At 40.0% G+C, this 25,595-nt stretch overlaps 1 protein-coding gene across 3 annotated transcripts in view; it reads right to left on the bottom strand.

Moving 5' to 3' along the window:
- Positions 1-236: 236 nt before the first annotated feature.
- Positions 237-25,595, bottom strand: part of s1pr5b (sphingosine-1-phosphate receptor 5b) — a 37,863-nt gene continuing 12,504 nt past the window's right edge. For 2 of the 3 annotated variants that reach the window (XM_079673949.1, XM_079673950.1), the window contains exon 2: positions 237-2,863. In XM_079673949.1, the coding sequence (XP_079530075.1) occupies positions 1,393-2,604 (1,212 nt within the window). In that variant the 5' untranslated portion in view covers positions 2,605-2,863 and the 3' untranslated portion in view covers positions 237-1,392. Of the gene's footprint in view, positions 2,864-4,316; positions 4,400-25,595 lie in introns of those variants that run through there. The other variant, XM_079673948.1, reaches the window with a different exon arrangement.

Genomic DNA, 25,595 nt, shown 5'->3' with positions numbered 1-25,595 from the left:
AATTGAGTTCCCTGAGATTAAATAAAAGGCACATTGTGTGATTCTTGTGACGTCCGGAGACATGCAAAGCTTAAAAAATGAGGTTGTATCTAGGCCAATGCCATTACCAGATGTCAGACTATAGGGGGCTGACTTCCTGTGATACTTCTTCAAAAACTCAACTTCAGCTATACACAAAGAATCACACACAGACACATATCAGTGCACACAGTAAAAACAAACCAAAAACTCAGGAATTCTTTAAAAAAACACATTTTATTTCTTTTCTGAAAAGAAAGGAGAGGTTTGATAGCCTTTTCTTGGCACAAAATAGATATATTTACAATACAGATGATATGAAAAGTCTCAGAAATATAAAAGTTCAATACATGAATTAAAGTACAAAAAACACACTGGCTTATTCATTAAGTGAGGTCCGACAAGAAAGTGCCTGTTTAAAAAGACAGCCTAATCAGTATCTTTATTTCATTTGCAACTTTTTTTAAGGAGTTTTCTTTTTATAATAATTTAGAAGGCTTATACTTACACATTTTGCAATTACAGCTGATTAGGTTAAACTTTCAAATTGTCATGATGAAAAAAAATATATATATTTTTTTCCTCCAGATGCCAGACTGACATTTAACAAATTGGACACTAAACCCCAACAACTTTCCACTTGGCATCAGATAGGTTAACCATCTGTCATATCAAAACAGTGGGGGGATTTTAATGTTACCCCTACAACTGTAGCACACCATTTTTTACAGAGCACAAGGAACCGTTAAGATTAAACACCACTTCTCTCTTTCCTGTTATTCATTTGAAACATTTATTTATCCCTGCATCATGTAACATGTTGAGGGTTGCTACCCACAATTTTATCTGAACAAATCTAGCACACCACAGGCCTTCGAACCAGCAAAATCCATGTGTTTGCAGATGCACAGATTACAGTTTGCACATATTAGACTTGTTTGTGCTGTATTAAAGTCACTTAAATTAAAAAAACTGTAGAAAGAAGTATATCCAACCCAACTTGTTTACCATTCATCAGCAAAATGTTTTTTACAGTCATGAATGTCTCTGGGTTTACAGAATAGATCTAAGGCTGTACTCCAATGTGTTAGTGCAAATTAGTCACAAGCTTCTATTCATAACAAAGTATGTTTGCTTGTTCACATTTGAGTGGCATCCTTAAGGCATTTTGTTTCGCAAACACCTTGCATTTAAGTTCTGCATCACTTCTGACTGTTGTTTGAATGTGATTGTCTCGTACTTCCATGGTATTTCCTCCCTCCCAATGCTTCTTTGGAAAATACCAGAACTGCTTCCTCTTTATAGATGCACTACATGTCCTCTGTTCAGTGGGACACCCTTTCACACACTTATGGACTCAGTTAGTCTTACTCCTCATGACTTGAAGAGTTTTGGATAAAGGGTCTTAATAGGAGATGGGGTGGTGATATTGTTCCCAGAGGAAATAGTTGTCTCCAATCCCCCCTCTAACTTCTGGGATGCCACTTCAGTTTTACTGAAACTACACTCAAGGAATGGCATCCCAATCTTCTTCACCTGGCCGTCTCTGGTCATCAGACAGGGCCTGCAGAGCAGCCTCAGAATGGCTCTCCTCATGTCCTTACTGGTCAGAGTATAGATGATGGGGTTGAGGAGCGAGTTGACCATAGCTACTCCCAGGAAGTAATCAGCCTTGTAGAGCATTCGACAACTGCGGGTGGGGCAGAAGAAATCCAGGAGGAGGAGAACGAAGAGGGGCAGCCAACAGGCGATGAAGACACCCAGTACGATGGTGACTGTCTTGAGAAGGGCGATGTACTTCTCAGACTTCCTCGCTAAGCCTTTCCTCAAGCTGCCTGACAGGCCCAGCCGCTGGCGCTGTGTGTTGGTGCGGACGATGCGGAAAACTCTGACATAAAGGACCACAATAGCCAATAGCACTGCGATGAACACAGACACGCAGAAGAGGATGTAGCTCCTGTCATAAAGCGGAAGGACTGTTGAACACTGGTCCAGTCTGTGGATGCAGTTCCACCCCAAAATTGGGAGGACTCCTAAAAACCCTGCCAGGGCCCAACTCGCACCAATCAGTGCCAACATCCGTCCCCGCTTTGCCCCATGGTAGGGCCTCATTGTCACCATGGTAACATGCCGTTCAATTGCAATGGCCAGCAGACTAATTATAGAGGCAGCCAGAGTGATGAAGACCCCTCCCTCCCTGAGGAACCATAGCAACGGTGTCAGTTTCAAAGTGTTAGGTCCAGACATGATGATGTTGGCCATGTATGTAATCCCAGCCAGCAGATCAGACAGAGTCAGGTTGCCCAGCAGGTAATACATGGGCAGGTGGAACTTCTTGTTCCTCCAAATGGCGATGAGAACCACAGCGTTCTCCAGGACGATGAGGAGACATACGACCAGGAACGCAATGCCCTCGGGTTTGAGTCCTTCACGGTAGCGGTCTTTCTGCAGCTTGCCTGTGTAGTTGTAATGATCCACAAGCACTGAATTGTCCTGGTACTCCCAGAAGAACTGCAAGTAGCCGGGAGAGGAGGGGGTAGGGGAGGTGGGGAATATGAGTGTCGAGGGGGTACTTGAATCCTCCATGCTTTTTCTATCTTTTCTTCTATGCTGCAGTCTGTGGCTATGAAGTCATTTTTGCTGACATACTTTGGCAGCAAAAGCTGTGAAGAATGTATTCAAGTACAAAAAAGATACACAAAAAATGTCGGAGCTCCGTCGATAAAGGGAGGGATTACACAGAGTTGATACAGTGTAATCCACCAGAATGATTGAGATGGTTTTTCTTCTCTGCCAGAAGACGGTGCTATAGAGCTCTGTTTGTCCTGGTTAGAGGGTCCAGACACTGCAGGAGGACGAGAAAGAAGCATTACAAATGAGATGGAAAGAATAAAAGCAGCACATAGTGGAAACCATACTCCTTAAGAACAAACCTAAACACTTTAAAATTAAAGTAAGTAAACATTCATAGTTTATTGCTATCTATTTAGGATTACGCAGACATTTATTCACAATTCCCCATAAATGCAAGGTGTAGGCTGGTGATGCAAATAAACACCATGACATAAACATGCAAATAAGTAGATAGTTGGTCGATAAGTTGAATGCAGATTTCCTAGGACACTTTAGTAAAACATAAAACACTATTTTTATTTTGTCTTATGTCCTATATATAATGTTGCATAGTTGGAGAAGTTTGAGATCTAAGATTGTCATTGCCATAACTACACTGTAGCTACTGTACATATGAAAATACAACCCTTGAATCCTGAATCTAGTAAGATTGGAGATTAAAAACTTTAAATATGACCTCATGAATGTGACACAAAAGGCTGAAAGGGCAGAGGGATCATTTTAATGTCAAACAAACATTAAGTCTTTCCACATGTGTTTAAAAAGTGTGTCAGTCAGTGTAAGGTTGCTAGACAAGAACCATCACAACATGTGCACTTCATTTGGCCCACATGCCAAGCTCTCCCCCAGCATCACCATTCCACTTCCACACTGTAGCTGAAGTGTGTTTGAAGTCTCCCACACATGCAAAGCTGCATGCCCAAGTTTATTACATTTGCAAACTATTATCATAAAATATACTGAAGGTTGTGGTTGAATTAATTGTGTCTGCATTGTTAATGTTGAAAACAATCAGGGGTGATTAGGGTTGCATTCCTTTAAATCTCTGTCGTGCGACGGAACTTTTTCCCTGCTTCTTGAGTCAGATGTTGGTATTTAATAAACGGTCTGGAGACTTTAATTCCTTCAATGTGTTACAAAGAATTCTGGAAATTAATAACTTGACCGTGTTGCCTCGAACAGCTGAGTGTCGAGTCCTTTGATAGTACATATTGAGTCAAGACCAAGGATACAACTATGTATGAATAACAGTATCTGAATATCAATTATCCATGATGAGATGTGAGTGAGTGCATTTGGAAATATGTATGGTATAATCACAATTATCAGCATTTGAATTTAGGATCACGAAAAACAATTGTAATTAAAACATTTGAAAACTAAATAATATTTTTTTGACTTTTTTGCATATAGCTTATAGTACAATCTCCTTTAAGATATTGCTTGAAAGTTTCCCTATAGGCTTAAATTAGATCAATTTAAAAAGTATAGTAAAATTGTTTTATTAAAACAAATCATAAACATTCCTCTAATAATTATGATTTCCTAACATTCTGGGTTGAATTTTACACCACTGAAATGCAACCATATAAAAGTGACCTTAAACAGAACACCTTCTATCACATCTTGTTTCAGAATAAAATAAGAATCCCAAATAAAATTACCTTGAAATTGATTCAGGGTTGCCCTTATCCTGCAGTGCATCTGCTTCTCGGTGTGGAGAATCCAAACACAGTCACCAAGAGACTCACAGTCAAACTGACAAGGCAGCGGGAGTGAAGTTTAAACATGCACCAGCTAAAGGGGGTTGGTCCTAACCCAAACGGTCTCTCCCCCTCACATTCTCTCTCTCTCCCTCTCTCTCTCTCTCCCCCCCCCCACACACCCACACACACACACACACACACACACACACACACACACACACACACACACACACACACACACACACACACACACACACACACACACACACACACACACACACACACACACACACACACACACACACACACACACACACACACACACACACGCACGCACACACACACACACACACACACTGTTTCTGCTGGCTGCACATTACACACTCTCTTCTTGATGACACTGGCAGATGAGCTGGATCAATGGTTTCATCAGGATCTCATTTAGGCCCGTGAGCATTATTAGTGGTTATGAGTAACCAACCACAACCTAGACTTCTTCATATTTCAAAGATCATGAAGTCTAATGTCTAATTGATCTGCGAACAGAGATGGGTGACGGAAACCACATGTCTCTGATATAATCATGAAGGCTCACCTAATTTTGGAACATCATGACAGCAAGAGGAGCCTTTACTTTGCTTACACAATCCCCTTCCTCAAATGTTCCATGAACTATACATGATATCTTCATGCAATATGCAGTTAGCTACAGCTGTCGCTATTGTCAGCTGTATTTGAGCAGGACACATTTTAAATACTGCAAAAAAATCTGCATTGAGAACATTGCGTAAAATATCACATTACGAGGAAGTGCTGTTCATTTTCAGGTGTTGGGTGCTTTTGTGCTTGAAGAACCAGTTTTTACAATTCATCAGAAACTCAGGGCCAGTTCAGTAGACAATAAGCTTTTGTTTTTCTCAAGTTCCTTAATGTTTAGAATTATTGTTCCCACGATCTTCTGATAATATGTAAGAGAATCCAATTCCCATGCTTAGTGATTTCATCCCACAGCCTATAAGGAGATCACAGCGTGCTTTAACATGCTTCAGTGTCTCACCTGCGAAAACTCCCCTGCAGGGCTTGCAGAAGGTTAACCAGGACCAAACCAAGCATGGGAGAGGTGAGAGGTACGCTATAAGCCTCAAATAAATCTTTAATTGGTTTGTTGTATGTTTTAAAGCCTGTCTGTTGTTGGTATGATGACATTTAGTTCACACAGACTCACTGATCCATGAACACATGTTAAACAGCAGTAACGTTGCATTCACTGTTACTTTTCATACCCACAGTGTTTTGACAGTTACAAATCCTGGTCTTTATCCGGCTGCACACCTGATATATTACACTTCAGTGTCTGACTATTCAAACAGCGGTGTCCTTCAAATAAACCTGTTTGTGGTGGGATTACCTGGTTTAGCTGAAAGGTCCTCTGGCACAATACAAAAAAAGTATTTCTTTTTTTCTTCCTCTTCACACCTCTGCTATACAGTATGTCACTCTCTCTTTCTCACATGGTCTACAGTCAGATTCTTCTTTCTTTTTTAAATGTCTGACAGAGTCAAGTGCATGCTTTTTATGCTGCTGAAAACATCAGTTAATAATTACTGCTGTGATACTATCACACTGTAGTGAATTGACAGATAAAACTGTCAAAAAATCCCCCAAGCCAATTTACTAAAAAGGTTGGAATTGAATTCAAAACAACAGTGGGGAAGTTCTGAGATAAGTATTTGCATATTTTATAATTAACAAAACAAATTATTATGCAAAATGAAAATAAATCATTGGATTATTAGTTACTTTATTTATGTTCATCACATTATTGATACAGCTATTATGGTGATGCTAAATTGTAATGCTTTTTTAACTTCTAAGTTGCTCATCCTATAATAATATATCATAATGTATTGACGTGTTGATTTATTAGTTGATATGCAACATACAATACTACCAACAATACTTACCTCTGAGATGTTATCTAGTATAAAGGTGTATACAATAAACTTAATTACAGTACTTAAGTAAATGTGGGTTCAGGAATGGGATCAGTCCAAATGGTTTACTGAAATAGAAACATTGACTTCCTTATCACAAATAACGACTACAGCCTATTTATTTATTATATTATATTTGCATCAGTGCATGCATGTGTGGGAGGCAGGTAAAGGACTTGACATTGGTGGACGAAGTTTTTCCACAACTCTGTTTGAGTGTCTAAATGTTACATGTTTCACCCACACTTCCGGCTGTCTGCACCGCTGCGTCTAGGAGGGAAAGCCTATCAGGAGATCATTAAAGAGTAATATCCTGTCTAGGTGAAGCTCACATCAAAGCCTGAGAGAGAAACAGGGGTCTGTCACTGAGGATGAGTAGTTTAACAGACGTACAGGCCTAACACAACTCAGAACAGGAAGGAAATGCTGTCCTCTTTCATCTATCCTTGTTGATCGTTCATGTGTTACCCAGTCTTGTCTGTTTTCCTGTTACTGTTTAGTCTCTTTCCTTATCACATTTTTCCTGTTTTGTTTCATTCCTCACTCAAATGTTTACCCCATATTTATGTCTTCATTATTTCCCTATTTCTGGGCAGCAACAATGGAAATACACTTTACAAGGATTTCCCTCTCTGGTATTCTTTACATATGTTTTTGGCCACACACAACGCTATGATGCTAACCTCTTTGGTTGTGAATGTAATGTTGCCCTTGACGGACCAGTCTTTTGCCCAACAGGACCTGTTTGTGGTGCAAGGGGTTTCTTTTTGGTCAACCGCAGAATTCCTGCTCATTCTGTTCTACTGGTTGAGTGATGTTATGATGGCTTCTTTAGCGCTGGAGGGTACACGTTTTAGCTGTAGTGTTAATATTTTTATGGCCTCAATATTTCTCAGCCTGTGAGGAGAGACACAGTTGTCAAAAGAGTCTGAAACTCCGGACCACCTACAGCGTGTTGGAAAGATAAATCTTACGGCATCATTTTCCTAACTTTTTAAAGGTGAATTTTTCACATGAACCTTTCCTGCACTTCCTGCCAGCACAATTAAACTTAAAAATATCCCAGACACTCAGAATGGCTGAGGTTTTGATTACCTAAGAGACAAAGATATGAGTGTGGCATATTGCTCTTAAAAACACCATCTTAATGTTCCCTTCCTGCCAAGTTCTTTCTATTCCTCTTCCTCATCACCTAAACACTTCAGGCTGGGGTCTTTCTAAGGCTATCGCACTGCTGCCCCTCATGCAATCTATCACCACTCAGTCCTCGGTCCTAATCCACTGATAAGTTCCCAAAAATCTGACTAGCCAGGCCTGCTCTGTGACGATAAGAAAACATTCCTCACTGCTTGCAAATGTATCTTTTTTTCTGTCACACACACATATGCTCAGCAGCAGCCAACTGTGCCTCTCCTCTTTGACTTTATCCTTCATTCTCTACATTTTCATATAGCCCCACTAAAGCGTGATGTTTACTTTCCAGCATTGGATCACTTGATGGGCTCATGGGGTTACATCGAATGAGCTAAAACAGTCCAACCCACTCATCAGCGCATTGTTTGTTTGGATTTTCCAGCCGACTTGCCACGGTTTGTGGGCCACTGAAGGGTGACTTATGAGGATCTCTGTTCTTTTGAAGTGCTCGCAGGCCATGGTGGTTTCAGAAGGAGGGATGAGTTGAGGAATGAGCTCAGAGTGAAAGTCGAGGGAAGGAGGGAGAAGGGGGAATTGTGGGAAAGGGGGTACAAGCGGTCTGGTCTTCTTCTGGCGACAGTTGAGCCGTTGCTGCAGCGAGGAGCGATGAGTCATCACAATTAAGCTCCTTTCTCGCAGGAAATGACCCCCTATTGCTCCAATTACAGTGATAACAGCAGATAACACCTTGGATGAAGAGACTGCAATTATTTTCTTTCTACATCTGTCATCAGAGTGTTATTTTTTTCTGTAGGGGTCTCTCTGTGTGGTTCGAGCACTCTATTGGTGATTGGGTTTATTTCTCATGGCTCGGCTGCGTCTCAGAGCTAAAGCTTTGTCGGGTGAGTTTGGCTGCAGTCTGGATGTGTTCACTCCAACACTGGCAGGCTAAAGGCCTAATGAGATCCATATTTGGTACTTTTTTTGGTTTATTATGTGACACTGACACCCCTCTTGTCTCCACAGAGCTGTAACCGTCTCACTGTAACCGGGTGATGTGTCCACTCCTCGATGCCAGAGTTTAACGCTCAACTTCAATCATAGTTTGGTCCCTGAGGGCATTTCATCCATGCGTCAAAGGATTTGTCAGTTAGAGATTTTGCATATGCTCACAATAGGATAATAACTGACTTTGTTGTACCTTCTCCATCCTTGACCAAATATTTAACCTCATCAATACATGCCTAACCTTCCACTGAAGGATATTCCTTTTTCCTGACTTGTATTAAAACCAGAAATTCATGGAAGGTTTGTCCTTTAAAAAAGTATAATTGTATGAAAGGAACTTTTCATTCATATTATTAGCTTTTTTATATAAACTTTTTGTATCCATATTTTAAGTAAAAAATTGAAGAAATAAAAAAATGTAACTTGAAAGGTGTTGTCTGAGCCACTGTGGATTTCCCGGGCTGGTTTTTACGAGGTGGAATTGTATGGTTTTAGTTCAGTCTATCAGCCCTCATCAGTGTTGTTTCCAGCAGGAAGCTGCTTTACTTTGTTTCAGTAAAGCAACCAACCACTGAACACTATACCAAGCAGCAAATGCAGACACAGTTAGCATGGTGGAGGTGGAGACCAAAAGGGAGCAAAAAGCGAAGAATATTGTAATTACAATTTGTCATATGACAAGAAAACAAATGTTTCCCTGTGTCAGGGTGGGCGGTGTGCCAAAGCAAGCTATTTTTTGGTAACATGTTTGCCATATGAAGTTTAAAGAGAGATTTTATAAACATTTTTTGTTTTGCTGTTTTGTTTTGGAGGCCACCATAGATATTGCAGGTTTAACTTTAAATGACATCCATCTTTAAGTGTACCCACAACTATACATTTTGAATATGATAGTCTTTCCTATATCATAGTTGCACTAGTATTAACTCTAGACATAGGCTAACTTTTATAAAAAAAAGTAATAAACTGAAATGCTTTTAGTATAAATGTTCGTGTTCCTTATTCAGATTTTCCTTTCTGCTTGCAGCTTGGAAGTAGGAGAAGTTGTGTCAGAAATCCCTACTCTGCTTTTACAAACACACTCATACTGTACACATCTTTCCAAACGCGCATGAACACATGAACCCTGCCCTCATGGACCTCTAGAGACATGATGGTAATCAGAGGAGAACGTTGGACAAAGACGTTATAACCGCACGGCAGCCATACGGATCCCTGCGGGATGCACACTCACGGATTTTGTTACTTGAACGATTCCTGCTCTGTTTCTTTTTGGCCTGTTGAAATTCCATCTTGCTCTCTGTTCTTTAAGAAGAAAAGGGGGCAGGAGGAGCACAAACCAGTAAGAATGTAAATGAATGCCAGATCTCCAAGTTTTGGCCCCTTTCTGCATCCTGGGATAATTTGTAAAGACGTGCAGCCAAGACGCTGATACTGTGAGTGTGAGTGAAGAGAAGGGCATGAGACAAGCTCGGGCCCAAAAACCCTTTTTCAACTTTTCCTCTCTCATTCTTCTTCTCATAGTCTCCTTCTCATTTTCCAAATTTGACCTCTAGTAACCCTCCCATGTTTCCATTCAAAAGGTGTTTTATTAAGAGAAAATAGAAATGGGCAGAGTACCAGCTCAGTCAACCAGCAATAAGGTTAGCGTGACTGTAAGTGATTTGAAAGAAAGTCTGGTTGCCCCTTTTTTTTCATTCTTAAAGAGTGTGCCATTTAAAAAGTTGCAGACCTCAGATGAAGAAGACGCCCCTCACATCTTCTTCAAACCAAACCAACATTGCTGGCATCAATGGTTTGAAGAATATTCTGCTCAATGTTGTCATGAATACAAAAAGAGAGTTTGAGGAAGGTTATCTTGTGTCAGTTAAAACAGATTAATCTCATGTTTGTGCTCTAACGAATGGGGCTTTTAACCAGCAGGAGATTCAAATAGCTTAGCATTAATACTGGAATCAGTTGTGTTACAGTGCATGGCCACTGGCTACTAAAAAGTGTTACAGCATGTAACTCCTTGTAAATACAAAACTTATATTTGTAATACATTGATGTAGTTTAAGAGGTGCCAGTAGGTCAATTCTTAAACTTTGGACAGAGTTAAGCAATCTGAATTTTGACCCTTGTTCCATTCCTACACTAAACAGTTCTTTGGTGTCAGCAAAAACCAAACAGTTGTGACCTTTTTGAACAATATGGAAAGTGCTGATTTGATTTGTTTTTGATTCCTTGCTCAGTCATGTTAAGACAACCATGGCAAAGCTTGTAAAGTGAACATCTTTTACTTCACACGGAAAATAAAATGAATTCCAAGTAATGCTTCCATCAGATTCTTGCCAAAAAGAAAGCTGCAGGATTCAACAACAAGCTAAACATGTGTCCAAGATCTGAGCTGTGTGTTGGCGTCCTGCCATGGGATATGTGTTGTTATCCATAAATCATTCCTATGCCCCCATTCAAGCTGGCTTGTTCAGTTTTACAAAATGATGTTTTATCAGAGCAGCAGCACATACTGTATGTCAACCCCTTGCTGTGCCTGTAATATCTGTCACATCTCAAACTGCTGCCTTGCCAACGGATGCCTGAGATGACAAGTAAAGATAAATGGTGTGGGTTGAAAAAAAAGTCTCTTTCAAAGAACTGATACTGCACACTTCTTTTTCATATAGACATTTAGAGTATAAAAGTGTGTATGGCGTGTAAAGCTTGCTGTATGATCTCTGATAGCCTTCTTTGTTTTGAACGACACCCAGGATCTTTGAAAAAGTCCATTAGTGGGAGTCAATGCTCTGATGTCATTCAAGCTCTGCAACCAATTACGTGCGGTTCAGAGAAATTCAGAAATGTAATGTTTTCCTCGGTTTTTGAGTCTCCACATCTATGTGTCAGTCGTCCGTCTCTTTACCCCCTGAACCCCACCGCCACCACCTCCCCCTAGTCCAGAAACCACATTTCCAAGATGCTTGTTCCATTGCAAGCAATTAGATGTCGGGTCAAAAGCTCACCAGCAGCTGGGTCCTGTTTCAGTGTGCCGCGGTGCAAGTTCGGTGCAGGTTTCAGTAAATGGGGTATCAAGAGTACATCAGCAGATCGTGCAATGACACAAACCAGCTGGCCTCTTCAGCTAATTTGCTCCATGTTGAAAAGTGAAAGAAAAGTGAAGGGAATTTTAATTCAGTTTGAAACGTTTTCTAAATGTGAACTGCAGGGCTTCCCCCCTCCACCTTGAGCAATAGCAGCAGCAGAATAATAACATCGGGCCTACATGTATAGGCATGATCAGGCCCACTGGGGAGCAGGGTACATTCTTCCAAAGTTTGACTCCTCATTTTTTATGCAACCCCTCTCTTTGCCCTCATGGTTTAGTAGATCAGAAATAGACCCAGCTTATAGCCGGAAGGGACAAAATAAATCCCCAGTCACCAAGTTCCCAGTCAGACATCCTGCTGTTAAAAAAATCAGTCCATTTCTCATGTTTTCAACCCTGTCACAACAATTAAAAAAAATAGATTTGACTGTGACCCATAACCTCTTTAAGGATAAAGTTGCAAGTTGTGTCCAGACAATCCATATAGTACAGTTTTTCATTCGTCAGCAATGTGTAGTTGCAGTCAAAGTATTCAAAGTCAATTCAGCAGAGGGGTTTCAGATTAAGCAGCGGTACTGGGTCTCACTTGCTTAAACCAAATGTCCTTGCACTGAAGTGATTAATTGTCATTCCCACAAACTCTCTGCCAGGTTTAGCGCCAGCTTGCTCAAACCCACAGAACTTGTAAAATGTAATCAAGATGCCAAAGCTTCCAGATATATAAAATAGGCCAGGTTTAATTACAGGGCAATGTGTATAAAATGATGCAAAATGTTTCATTTTCAGGAAGACTATTTTAATTAACTTAATTCGAATGTGGCTTTGGCGCATGTAATTGTCAAACTCTATAGAAAACCAGATTTACCTCACTTTAAAACTAGTTTAGGGCAATACATTAAAGACACAGTTGGAATCCCACAGTTTGCGTTGTCTCTATACATAGTTGTGTGTCACATCCATCAGTGCCATGGGACTTCAGAGATCAGCAGGTCACAGTGAGTTTCAGCTTCGAGACTTATTTTGGTGTTTTGTTTGGGTGCTTTTCAGGAGGGAGGGTATTTTAGTTTTCCTAGTGACTGATAGCGCTTGTTGTTTACGGAAGCACTATTATACGAGCGACTGGGCAACCTACTGGTCCTGAATGAGTCCCTATGGGCCCCTAATGGCTGCCCTATAACTGCTGAGACTTGGTGACAGGGCAGCTAGTGTCTTTGCAAGATGCTGTAAAACCATTTTATTGTTCACGCACACTGTAGACTCTGTGTTAGGCCCTCTGTTTGCAAGGTCTTCCATGTTTAATTTTAGGATTGAGAAGGATTGATAGAGGCAGAGGTATTTTTTAAATGTGTTGGCGAGGCTAGGAAAGGAGGATGGATTTCACAAGCTTCCTGATGTGTCTCTAACATTCCCACTGGGACTTTCCCCCTTTCCCCCTCCGCTTAAAGGTAGGATGCCAGAAGCAATTAAGTAGGATAGAAGAGTGGAAGGATGAAGAGCAGTCAGAGAAAAATACTTTAAAGAAGAGAGGAAGAAAAAGCTGGACATATACAAAAAGATGAAGATAAACAGATTTTAACATAAGCCAGTAGCACATACGTTTTCTCCTGTCTCACACATAAAAGAGCTTTAAAAAAAACATGTAAAAGAGCTGTGAGTGCCTCTCTGCGTGAATAGCCAGGAATATGCCACTGCCCCGGAGAGAAATAGTAGTCTTCTTTCAAGCTTGTTTAGACTAGAAAGCAAAAGATCCCCCATAATTCCTCACGCTGTCATCTAGTGTCTTTTCTTCTTCTATAACATAAACCCTCCTCTCAGATCATCCTTTCTTCTGGCTTTTCTCAGAGGCGAAATGCCTGCTATTGCCCATGTTTGCTTATGTTAGAACAGGAAAACAGAAAATTCCTTGCAACACAGAGGTGATTGGTCAAGGACACAAATGAGCTGCATGAGCCTCTTTTAGCATGGTTGTGCTACCTCTGAAAAGATGAACAGTCACTTACAGTTTGTCCATGGTTTTTTCTGTTCGCCTATAAATCAATTTGTCCTAGTCTGTGTTCAAATGTTCTGCAGCAGAGCACAGTATGTGTGGTTTGGAAGAGGAGGATGGGAAAAGGTTGGAAATTGACTTGGAAGCCTAGGTGTGACAAAATGTAGTATGGCAGTGTTGTGTGGGAATTGTTTGTCAGATTTACAGTCCATTATTCTGCACTTCCGTTCTCACCCAGGCCTCGCTCCCACTTTCTCCTTTCTCCCCCACATCTCTTCTCTGCCATGTCACCTCCCAAATCACTCTTGCCTTCTTTTCGCTTTGCTTATTCCTAGATTTTCAGATGATGTCGTTTGAGAGCCAGATGTGCAGAGCTGAGAAAGTATGCAGGATCTGAACCTCCTTCTTAGGCTTTTTATTCTTCATACAACTACTGCTGTCACTGTTCATGTGTGAAACGCATGCAACATTATGAGGGCCTCTAAGAGATATATTGTTCGAAAGTGTGTGTTTACTGTCAGCAGGCTGTTGACCCTGCTTTAGAGCGTGGCCGTTTGGAGCAGCTACTTGTATAAACACTTTAGCATTCAGGCACGGTCAGCTACATCTTAAAAACTTAATTCAAGGATGCCGTTCAGCCATTCCCCTGTTTTTTTCTTTCTACAACCTAACTTTGTAGTGCAGTATCCTTTTTTCGTTATTTCGCCAATCAAGAAACAAATGTCTTAGGAATTTAGATGTGCAACATTGCCATCAGCAGGGATAGCAACTGAAACAATGAAAATATATTCAGCAGATGAAAAGACAGACAGTATTAGTCTGTAACTATCCTTTTGAATAAGAGAAAAAACATTCATAGGATCTTTCTTTCCCTAGATTAACACGTCTCGGTCCATCTCTGTGCAGTATTGCGTCGGTTTGTGATATTTGGATGAGTTTAATGGAAACAGAACACAGATGGTGACCCAATCTCCTTCCAGTATATAGCCAAGGACAGCTGACAATTTCATGCCCATTTCTTGACAACTCAATTTTGGTATCTAAGCTACACAGAACAAAACAAGGAAGTCACACAATCTCCATGTGTCTCTTAGTTCAAACACCGTATTAAGTAATTGAATTTGAGAATCACATTGACTCAAAGGCTATTGCTCCCTGCTACTTTCTACTATTCCTATATCTAGACATACATGTCATGCCTGCAGGACATGGAACAGTGATTAAGTGAACAAAACAGATTACATCTTGAGGCCATGTTTGTGTGTTTTTCCAATTGGGACTGCTTGTTTATTTTGGTTCTCGCTCAAGCATTCCCTAATTACAGATGTGATTTTCCGATTGGTTCTTAACTGGTTTATAAAGATAAACACTTCTTTGTGAGTGACCTACCAGCTTGCTGCAGGAAACTCAAGGGTGAGAGAGTTTTCTGTGATACCTTTAGCCCACTTAAGAAGATTTGCATTTGTTTTTCAGTAACCCTGCCCCAGGCCAGAGAGACAGGTAGAGTCATCGTCTACGAAAAAACAAAATGTTCTCAGGAAACAAAGTTCAGCAACAGTATCCATCAACTTTGACCTCCAGCCCCTAATGGTGACTCCTGAGAGCTTGTTTTCATTCTTTACATTTACCTCATTCCCTAACCAGCACCACCCATTCGTGTAAAAAACCCTCATCCAAGTCTCAGGTGTCAGCGTCAGAGTCTTTGTTTAAAGATGTGACCACTTGTTTTCCTCTGCGACCCTCTGCTTTGGCTCTTAAGGGCCGCATTAACATCAATTTGCACAATTAAACTAGAATGCGTGAAGAGTTAGCACGTTGCTGCTCTCCAGCCAAATGTGTAATTGAGCTAATAGCAGCTGTTTGGGCCAGATCTTATAACAGATTCACATGTTCCATTAAAGCTGCTCTCGGGAGCCATCGGTGGAGTGACTGGCTCCAGATGTTCTCCGATCACAGGATACAAAAGGGGAGATGAGGAGATGTGTTTTCTGTCACAAGAGAAGGATGAGAATCGTCCCTTGTGAGTTTAAATACCTTAAAAGGATGCATATTTGTACCAGCTCTGAGCCTTATGGGCTGCATTTAATCAGGCAGACTTTCTTTGTCAAATCCTCCTGAGCAACAATGTCCTTTTAGCTGTCCAAATGATAATCGAGTCATGTTTGTGGTGGGAGGATGTAAACAGCTAAGGTTGATCAAGGGAGACTTTTTTCTATCAATGTGATTTTCCTGCTCAAGCTTTATTGTTGATTGGATGTTTGTTTAGTTGTCTCTGTGTGTGCTTGTCTCACAGCCATGTCCTACGGTGATCTGATCAAATTTATAAATTTCCGTTGTTTGTACAGAGACATTTGCCTCTGATTAGCAGCATGTAAAATGCTGTTGCAGATAAATATTCTCTCCGAAGCGGACAGCTGTGTTCACAAGGGAAAGTCAGTGTCGTCATCACTCTCTTTATGCAGCCAGTTCATGTAGAAACAAAGATTCAAACTTTTCCGGCATGACTCAGGATTTCTCTTTTCCAACTTAAAAACTTGGAAACTCAAGCTAACTTTGATTCCAGTTATGATTAGATGATTGTTCATGCATTTATTTCATCCTGTTTGGATAAGTGGATGTCAGCCATATTAATATCTTTTCACAAGCAAATGTACTCAATTCAGTCACCCATTAGTATATCATCCTGCCGGATTTAAGCTCTGTGGACTTTGTCGTCACCTTTTAAAAAGCAGGCCTGCCTTCATTACATTTTTCCATTTGTATGGCGGGTTTGTAGTATTTGTGGTTTGGGTCATTTAGTTTTATTACTTCTTATGCACTTCATATAGTGTACTCAGTCCAGTATCCCTAGAAATTATACACCTCATGACTTGCTTTTAATGACAACATTAAGTGTTATAGCAGGAGGTAGTGTGCCCTTTATGTATAATGGTGGAGGGGTGTTGGTCGGATTGGGGGATGGGGGTGTATCACGGCTAACATTAATTCAGGAGTGCATTGTTAATATTTGCATTTTGATCTTTCCTATGATCAACTGTTTTAGTTAATAATATTTGTTTTAGGTAATATGTTTACAACATGAAATAATGTTGGATTTTGCTAAATTGTCCGCTATTATTCTGGCAAACAAGTAAATGTATTAATGTGTTTCAAATTCACCTGCACTGTGTTTTGCTTCTTCATCAGTTATTGGTGGCGTTACTCATGCTGGTTACCTCGGGGCAGTCTCAGGGCTGATGACAGCTCATCAAAATAAGAGAGAGGCGGTGCGATAGAAATGTCAGTAACTGAGAGGGAGGAGAGCAGCACTACCAAAAATTTACAGCTATTAAGATAAAACTTTATTTAAAGGAAAGTGTATGTGTTAGGCTATAAATATGATCATGTATGTGTATACTTTACATTACTGATGTTTTCTCCTAGGCACAAATAATAATTATCATTTTTTGTGTTCTTGCAACTTAAAAGAAGGAATCAAATGGTAGAATCTTAGTTAATTTAAATATTGCGTAACGTATTAGTAAACTGCAATGATAAAACATGTTAGAAGTGTATCATATGTTTTGTGAGTACGTTTGCAATCTAAGTAAATGTCTTCATATAGCTGTAGTAATGTAATAAATAAAGGATACGAGGTATTGCATGAAATGGAAATACTCCAGGAATGTATACATTTTGTTGCTTTCTGATGCAGAGCAAAATAAAACACTTTATTAAGATCCCTGAAACCCCTTAAGTGTTAAAAAAGTATTTCACAAACACAAAAGTGACTCAATTCAAACCAACTCTCTGTCACAGAATCTTTTCTACACAGTGCTAGTTTGGAGATTTCTTCTGTGTCAAGTAATTTAGTTTTTATGAGTCCATCTTCTCATCTGTTCTTCGTTAACACTGGTTGTGTTCTCTTGTGGTGATGGTTTATGTGGCTCTGATCTCTGGAGCTAACTGCTCCTTAAGCAGTCAAGTCATCTATAAATCTAAAATGTTAAGCAGATCTTGAATCTAGAGAGGACTTTTGCCACATCATAGCTTAAGTAGTAGGTAATTGAAGACATTGGAGTCTGGGGAGTTTTTTAATGACGCAGTCATCAGGGCAGTGTTTGTGCTAAACGATGCTTATGTGGTTCGCATCTGCTTTCTCACTGTAAAACAAGTCCAAGTTAATGAAGAACTGAATGCATTGTGTTTTCGATGTAAACATGAACTGAGACAAAGGAAAAGCAGATGATCATCTTATTTCAATCGCACCGCCTCTCACTCGCCACAACACACCTCTTATCTGCTTGGACAAACAGTTTCTCAGACTTTGTGTAAACAAAGTAAAGCAAGATTAGCCAACATATCTGAAGCAAACGGCAAGTAAGCAACAAAAAACAACAAAAGAAAATGCTTTGGCTGCCTCGAGAGACTTTATATAAGCTTTCAACCAACTGATGAAGACAGATGACCTGCCTCCTTCTTTAACTCCCTTAAAGTGTTTCACTCCCTGCAAGAGTAAGCACATTTGTAAGACAAAGTGTGTGTGGGCAGTGACACTGATCATTGATGACCTTTGTCTTACATTAAACAATGGAGCAACACTGTAATGTCCAAGTTTAAGTCCTTGGTTTACATTAACAGTACTCTAAGTAATGACATGGAATTAGGAATTAATGTAAAGTACATAACATGCTGGTGAGAGACAAGCAGCGACTCTCTCTTTAAGTGATGTCACATCTTCTGTTAATGAACACTTCACAGACATATAAGTGCGAGACTGCGAGGGGAGGGAGGCGGGGGGGCATTCCTTACATTCTTCATGCAAAGTACTTTACTTTTCTTGAGGCTATATGGTCATGGTTAGGTTAAGTTCCTCCCCGCTAACTCTTATCATTGGCAAACTGTTTGAAAACTTGAATAAATCACATGGAGTTGCGGCTGGTTTTAAACAGCATGACCCACTCTGACCACAGACCCTGGGTTTTAAGGTTTATGTCTAAGCGGTCAATTTAAAAAGATTTCAGATGTCTCCTCACACTGTTGATGGGAAAGTAGCGGAGACAGATTGACATCTTTGACTCGAAAGGTCATAACCTCCTAGGGCTAAACCAAATTTCACTGTGCAGAGAGGTCAGATTTTTTCTATCTTAATCGAATACAGCAATGTCCGATACAATGAATATTAAGAGAGTAATTGGTTGGTGAGTTCAGTTTTCCTGTTGAAGCAACACCTTCTTAGAGAACTTATTTATGTGAAGTATTGAAGCAACAGAAGTTCACCAACACAGCCATTGGTCACTACGTCACCAACATTTCAGCACCACAACTTTTCTTTGAGCCCAGATCTTTAAAATATAGTTTTTTCTGTGCACAGAGCAACGATTGTGACGTTTATCCCCCATCATGTCTTGCTGGCAATTTGTGAACCACAAGTTCAGCTCTGAGTCTGTTGGGTGGCTCACTGACCGTAAGGAAAGCAGAAAATCAAGAGACCGGTGAGCCAATCCATGCTGTCATCATAGATGCCTAAGATGCAAGCCGTTAAGCTAGCAAGTCCCACCACTCTGGATAAACAAACTGTGTTATTCAGTCCTCCTCCTAGACAACTGGAGCCATTACCAGCCACCACAGAAACCCAAGGCTCTCTCCTTATTAAAGATTGCCTTCATCCACGGCCGTTTTCATAAGCCTCTCTCTTCTCTCCCGCCTCCTCTCCATCCCTTCCTCCCTTTCTCTTCCAATCTCATTCTTTGTGGGTTTTGGGTTTGGCGAGTGCTAGGCGTCACAAAAATTGAGGCCCACTCTTTCTTTCAGCCTCTCTCGATTTTTCTTTTTCTAACTGCTCCCCCTTTCCCTCCTTCCTTCACTCCCTTTCTCGGTACTGGGCGTTCATGCTTAAAAAGAGGGGGGGCTTGCCAAAAACGCGATTCAGGGAAAAACAATGAGGGGAGGTTTGTTTGAGAAAAAGCACAGGAAGCCAAGATGTATAAACTTCAACGGACCTGTACCCCGGTTAAACGTGTGGGCCAGCCAGAGGAGAGTGTGGTTTGTGGGTGCGGCCCACCAGGCTTTCTACCAGGAACAGAGTGATTTACCTCACACAGACAGAACCCGCTGAACTGAACACACACACAAACATTCACACAGACACTCAACAGAAGAATAATACACACACATTGGAATTCCAAATTCTCCATTTCTGTTTGTTCTCTGACTAGATTTCATAAAAGTGTTTCCATGTATCTAAGTGCCTTTGACATGATATCAGTAGGTACTTAATGGAAACCTGTCGGTGAAGGGGAAACACACACGCTTTTTACGACTAGTGTTTGAGTGTGGGAGGACAGATGGACCCCTGTAGATGTCAAAGAAGGAGGTCTGAATAAGCCTTTGTTGATAACGGTGATGGAAGATGTTCTCAGGCTCATGAAGTCGTAGATGGTATCTCTTTTATTCGAGACTAAAGAAGGGTCTGGGGGAGATGGGCAAAGCACCACACTCCATTCATCAAGTGAGGAGAAGAAGAAATAATAAAACAGAAAGAGATAGCAGTGTTTGAACATAAGCTGTTTATGGCAAGTGCTGCTCCTTACATGGGGCTTTCCAAAGGCCTTTCAACAGAGCAACATGAAACACATGGTGGAAATGGGAGTCAGGACGAGAACAAGAGTAATTATTGGCATGGTGGGAGTCAAAAAGTCATGAGGGAGTGCAGTCTGCGTAACTGGCATATCCTCCTGCTCTGTGGTTTCATATGAATCATTAAGAAGAGTTTATAGAGGAATTTCAACTCCAGTTCTTACAGATGGTCTTTTTATTAGAGCTCTTGTACAAACTCACAATATAAACCTGCTAAAAGGACACACCGTGTTTTTGATCTGCCTGCTGCCCCTGCTTGCGTGCCGGGTATGGTGGCTCCACGTCAAGCAGGTCTTCATATTGTAAACAGATGGCAAAGCGCTGACCTCTCGTGTAGAGGCAACCAAAACCAAGAGGCAGAAACTATTCATCCTCTGTGAGGAGGAAACTTTTCAGTAAAAAATGCTTCATGAAAAATGCAGCTTTAAAAAAAAAAAAGGTATCTGCAAAAAGCAAAAAAGCAGCAACATGTTCCAAGACGGCATGCTGTTGAATCATATGTCTTTCCCTCAAATAGGGTCAAATTTAAAAGGTCCCCTATTATACTGTTTTTCATCTATATATTATAGGTCTCAGATATATACAAACATGTCTCTGAAGTGTTTGGCTTGAAATACCAAACAGATCATTGTAGCATCCCATAAACCCCTCTGTTTCAAAAGTGCTGATTCTCTGTCTGTTACTTCAGATGAAAATAAGGAGCCACTCCCCACGTCCCTCTGAGAGAGATTTGGTTAAAAAGAACACAATGGAGCTCTAGGAGGAGATTCAGGTGATAAGGTGGGGGGTTTTACTTTGGTTCGTTATTGGCTAATGGTTACACAAGCCAAAAAATCGTTATAATATCATAAAGTGGCAAAATCTGATCAGCTCATTTTCAGACAGGTTTTTATATAAATGGATCAGGACAAAAAGTGAGCAAATCTTTTTTCCTGAAACTTTCAGAATCTCTTTACACAGAGGGGACACATGTTTATGTATAAAAGACTTGAAAAAGTGGATTTTGCATAATAGGTGACCTTTAAATCAAATGTGAATTGGCTTGTATGGAGCAACCAAACTGACAAAAAGTAGTTAATGGTATCGGTAATCAAAATAACAATTATAAAATATCAGTCAATATATCAATTAATAATGTTGTTATTGAAAGAACTAATCAAGACATCAAGACAAGAAGCATGTTCTGAAGAAGATAATGTTATGAAGACACAAGCATGTTATCAAGTTTCACCAGTGAGCTAACATAGCAATATGATCTCAGAGAAATATGTGAAGTGACCGCAACAAGAAAAGCATGTCCCCCAGCTTAATATCATCTTAATGTGACACATTCTTTCCCCAGTTGAAATGTGTATGTTTCCCTGGGTCATTTATGTTGAACACAATCACCCACCTAGAGTAAAGAGGTTATACTCCTTTACGTATACACACACCCAAAAACGTTCGCCCTCAAATTGCTGACAGACAGACATTGACATCTCCACAGTGACAGGTTGTTAACAATTCAAACAGCAGCCCTTTCCTTATTTTTGGATTTAAAATCTCGGTACCACTTTACAATAAGACTACCCTTATAAAGGGTTTACAAATAGTTTGTAATTATTTTATTAATTAGGTTGTGAACTCTTTATAAATCATTAATAAGCTTTTATAAGACATGAGATAAACAGGGCACCTGTAACCGGTGGCTTGCCAAATAGTGAGCCCAAATGTATCTACTGCTAAGCCTTATTGAAAATGGTAGTAGCATTAATAAATGGGAATGTGTTTTACACTTTACAATAAGGTTCCCTTTTGGCATTTATAAATGTTAGTAACTCATAAATAAATGGTCATAAAGAGATGCCAAGAAACATCAAGATGGATGGGGGGAATCAACTCAGTGATACCAAGGATGCTGGCTGATGAAGAAGACGAAGTAAGCTAGGTAGCCAATATAAGACTTAGTCATCTTGCCAAATAGAGAGCCTGTGTTGATGCATGAAAACTACGTTAGAACTGGTTTATAAATGGTTCTTAATGATTAATAAAGTCCTTACAACCTAACTCATAACCTGATTATAAACCCTTTATGAATCTTTTATAAGGGTAGTCTTATTGTAAAGTGGTATCAAAATATCTTACAAAAGGACCCACTGCGGTCAAGCCAGCCTCCACTCGGGAAAACCGAGTGAAGCCAGCCCTCACGTGATATTGCGGTGCGCGAATATCCTATGCATTACGGTAGAGTAAAAAAAAAAAAAATCATCCCTCTGTGTTTAGATGAGAATAAAACAAAAACTGTCCTGTATCAAAGACTCATTCCACTTCAGGGTGATAGCAGGACATCCCTACTAGTCACTCAGAAAAAGTCAGGACATTCTGATGTAGAGTTTCAAAATAAAAGACCTTTGAAATCTCTATTGTATGAGCTATCATCCCTGTTTTTAGATGAGAATAAAACAAAAACTGTCCAGTATAATATATCCATCTCACTCCAGGGTGATAGCAGGACACCCCATGTAGTCACTCAGAAAAAATCAGGACATTCTGATGTACAGTTTCAAAATAAAGACCTTTGAAGTCTCATATATGAGCTATCATCCCTGTTTTTAGATGAGAATAAAACAAAAACTGTCCAGCATCATAGATCCATCTCACTCCAGGGTGATAGCAGGACACCCCATGTAGTCACTCAGAAAAAATCAGGACATTCTGATGTACAGTTTCAAAATAAAAGACCTTTGAAGTCTCATATATGGGCTATCATCCCTGTCCCCAAAGGTCTTTTATTTTGAAACTGTACATCAGAATGTCCTGATTCTTTCTGAGTGACTACATGGGGTGTCCTGCTATCAACCTGGAGTGAGATGGATCTATGATACTGGACAGTTTTTGTTTTATTCTCATCTAAAAACAGGGATGATAGCTCATACAATAGAGATTTCAAAGGTATTTTATTTTTGAAACTGTACATCAGAATGTCCTGATTTTTTCTGGGTGACTAGATGGGATGTCCTGCTATCACCCTGAAGTGAAATGAGTCTTTGATACAGGACAGTTTTTGTTTTATTCTCATCTAAACACAGAGGGATGATAGCTCATATATGAGGCTTCAAAGCTCTTTTATTTTGAAACTCTACATCAGAATGTCCTGATTTTTTCTGAGTGACTAGATGGGATGTCCTGCTATCACCCTGAAGTGAAATGAGTCTTTGATACTGGACAGTTTTTGTTTTATTCTCATCTAAACACAGAGGGATGATTTCTTTTTTTTTTACTCTACCGTAATGCATAGGATATTCGCGCACCGCAATATCACGTGAGGGCTGGCTTGACTAGGTTTTTCCGAGTGGAGGATGGCTTGACCGCAGTGAGGACCCTGGGAAAAAAACGAGCTTTATTTTGTAACTTTGCTAGCGTTAGCTGGCCAACTAAAATACTTTAGTTAGCCTACTGGGTTTACACAGTAGCCATACAACAGTATACAGTATATTACTGATACACATGCACTGTCTGGTGTAATGTTATGATAAACTTTAGCTCTAGGCCTGGTGAGTTAAGTTACCAGTGTTTACTGTTATTAAGCTAACCGCTAACCCATCCACTCGATTGCTACACACACAATAATTCTGCACCAATCATTAGTAAGCTTGCATACTTTGTTATCATTACAAGCATAAGAGGGTTAACATTGAAAATATGTTGATGAACATAGGAAAAGTTGAGAAATGATTAAATGTGTCAATAAAAAAGTAGGAAGATTATAAAAAAAGAGATTAAGTAAATAAGCCTATCTTTTGGATTGTCATTCAAATATATATTTCATTATGGAACACGGTTAACTGTAGGCAAGCTAATTAAGAGAGCCTATGATATACTTACGGGGAAATGCCTCGAGGAAAGTGAAAGAGTTATTTGTAATGAATTCTTTCCATGAAGGGAATTTCCACAGGCTGGTGGGTTACTATTAGACTTGTCTAAATGGTATATCTTTAATGTCAAAGGAATGTTTGTACCCCAATTCCCTTTTATCTACACAACCCTGCTTATGAGAACCACCCATGTATTGCATCAACTTTAATACAAAATCTGATTACTAAATGGATTATGGTTAAATAACTATGTGACCAAAGATTTGGCAGCGATTCTCTGTGGCTAAACTTCCAGTAAAGATACAGTCATTGAACAGTCTTGTTCATGTTTTTATTTGTTGAATTGTGTATCTGTGTGTCTATTCACTGTATTATCTTTTGTACTTATTACATTTTAACTGTATTTTTCATTTGATTGTGTTGTATTCTTTGTATGTTGAGAAGGTGATCTATAAATAAATCACATGACTTAACTTGAGTAATAGCTAGACTGTTTGTTTACATGTGTGCCAGTTTATTTTAGTCTCTATGAGGTAATGTGACCAGGTGTTGTCTTATAGCTTTGAAGGATGAGGTAAGTGCATCGGGATAATTAAAGGACCCCGTTTGTGTGTATGTATGTATGTATGTGTGTGTGGCAGGGGTTAGTATGATCACTCTCTGTCTGGTCTGAGTCCTTGTTCAGATGTGTGCAGCATGGGTGTGAGTGTTCCTATCTTGGAATGCGTATGACTAAACCTGCATTGTGCCATGGCTGGTGCTGCAGTGATAGACACGCACAGCAGTGTCTGACACACCTGTTCTCACCACGTCACCTGCTGAAGTGTCTGGTTTTGATTCTACCCTTTTATGAGGGGCGAACTCAAGAAAAATATCCAGTATGCCTCTACGCATCCTCATTATGAGGTAACTACATATGACTCAAAGACCCTCCTGGATGTGTGCATTTAGATTATATGAAAAACATCATAGGTTTGATAGCTAGTGTGCCTTTACTGTATGATTTCATGTTTGCGTCTACAGGAAACCCCTGGAGTAATAACTCACACAAAGTGATGACAGGAGCTGCTGCGATACCCAGTGCAGATACACCATCCCAGCTAAAGTGACACCGCTCACAGCTGCCCCTTCTTACAGGAACAACCGCACCAAACCGTTCAACTGACAAGCCCTTATCATCGGCCCTGATGTAAAAATGTGTGTGTGATTGACGTGACCACTGGTAGAAGATAAAGTGAAGGATTTCGCTTAAAGAATTGCATCTAATGAAAAGGGGTAGAAGGTAGATATATTTGTGGCTTTCATTTCCATAATGCAGACCATTAATCATTTCCACACAGCGCGAATGTTCCTTTCAAAATAATAGTCTTTGTTTTATTGAGTTACTTACAAATGATGACATCAGATGACAAATAATCATCTTGAATGTATTAAAGCTGTGGCGGTTCTTTGGATCATACCTCATGTAATACAATATCTGTTTCATTAAATATGGTTGAAAGCAGAATGTAATAAGAGTAAGAGTTTGGTGCCAATTTGAACTTGATGACTTTCCCT

Source organism: Notothenia rossii, assembly GCF_949606895.1.
Source record: "Notothenia rossii genome assembly, chromosome: 1".
In the NCBI taxonomy this organism is placed as follows: domain Eukaryota; kingdom Metazoa; phylum Chordata; class Actinopteri; order Perciformes; family Nototheniidae; genus Notothenia; species Notothenia rossii.
The sequence above is the reverse complement of the archived record's forward strand: the minus strand, read 5'-3'. Positions and strand labels throughout refer to the sequence as shown.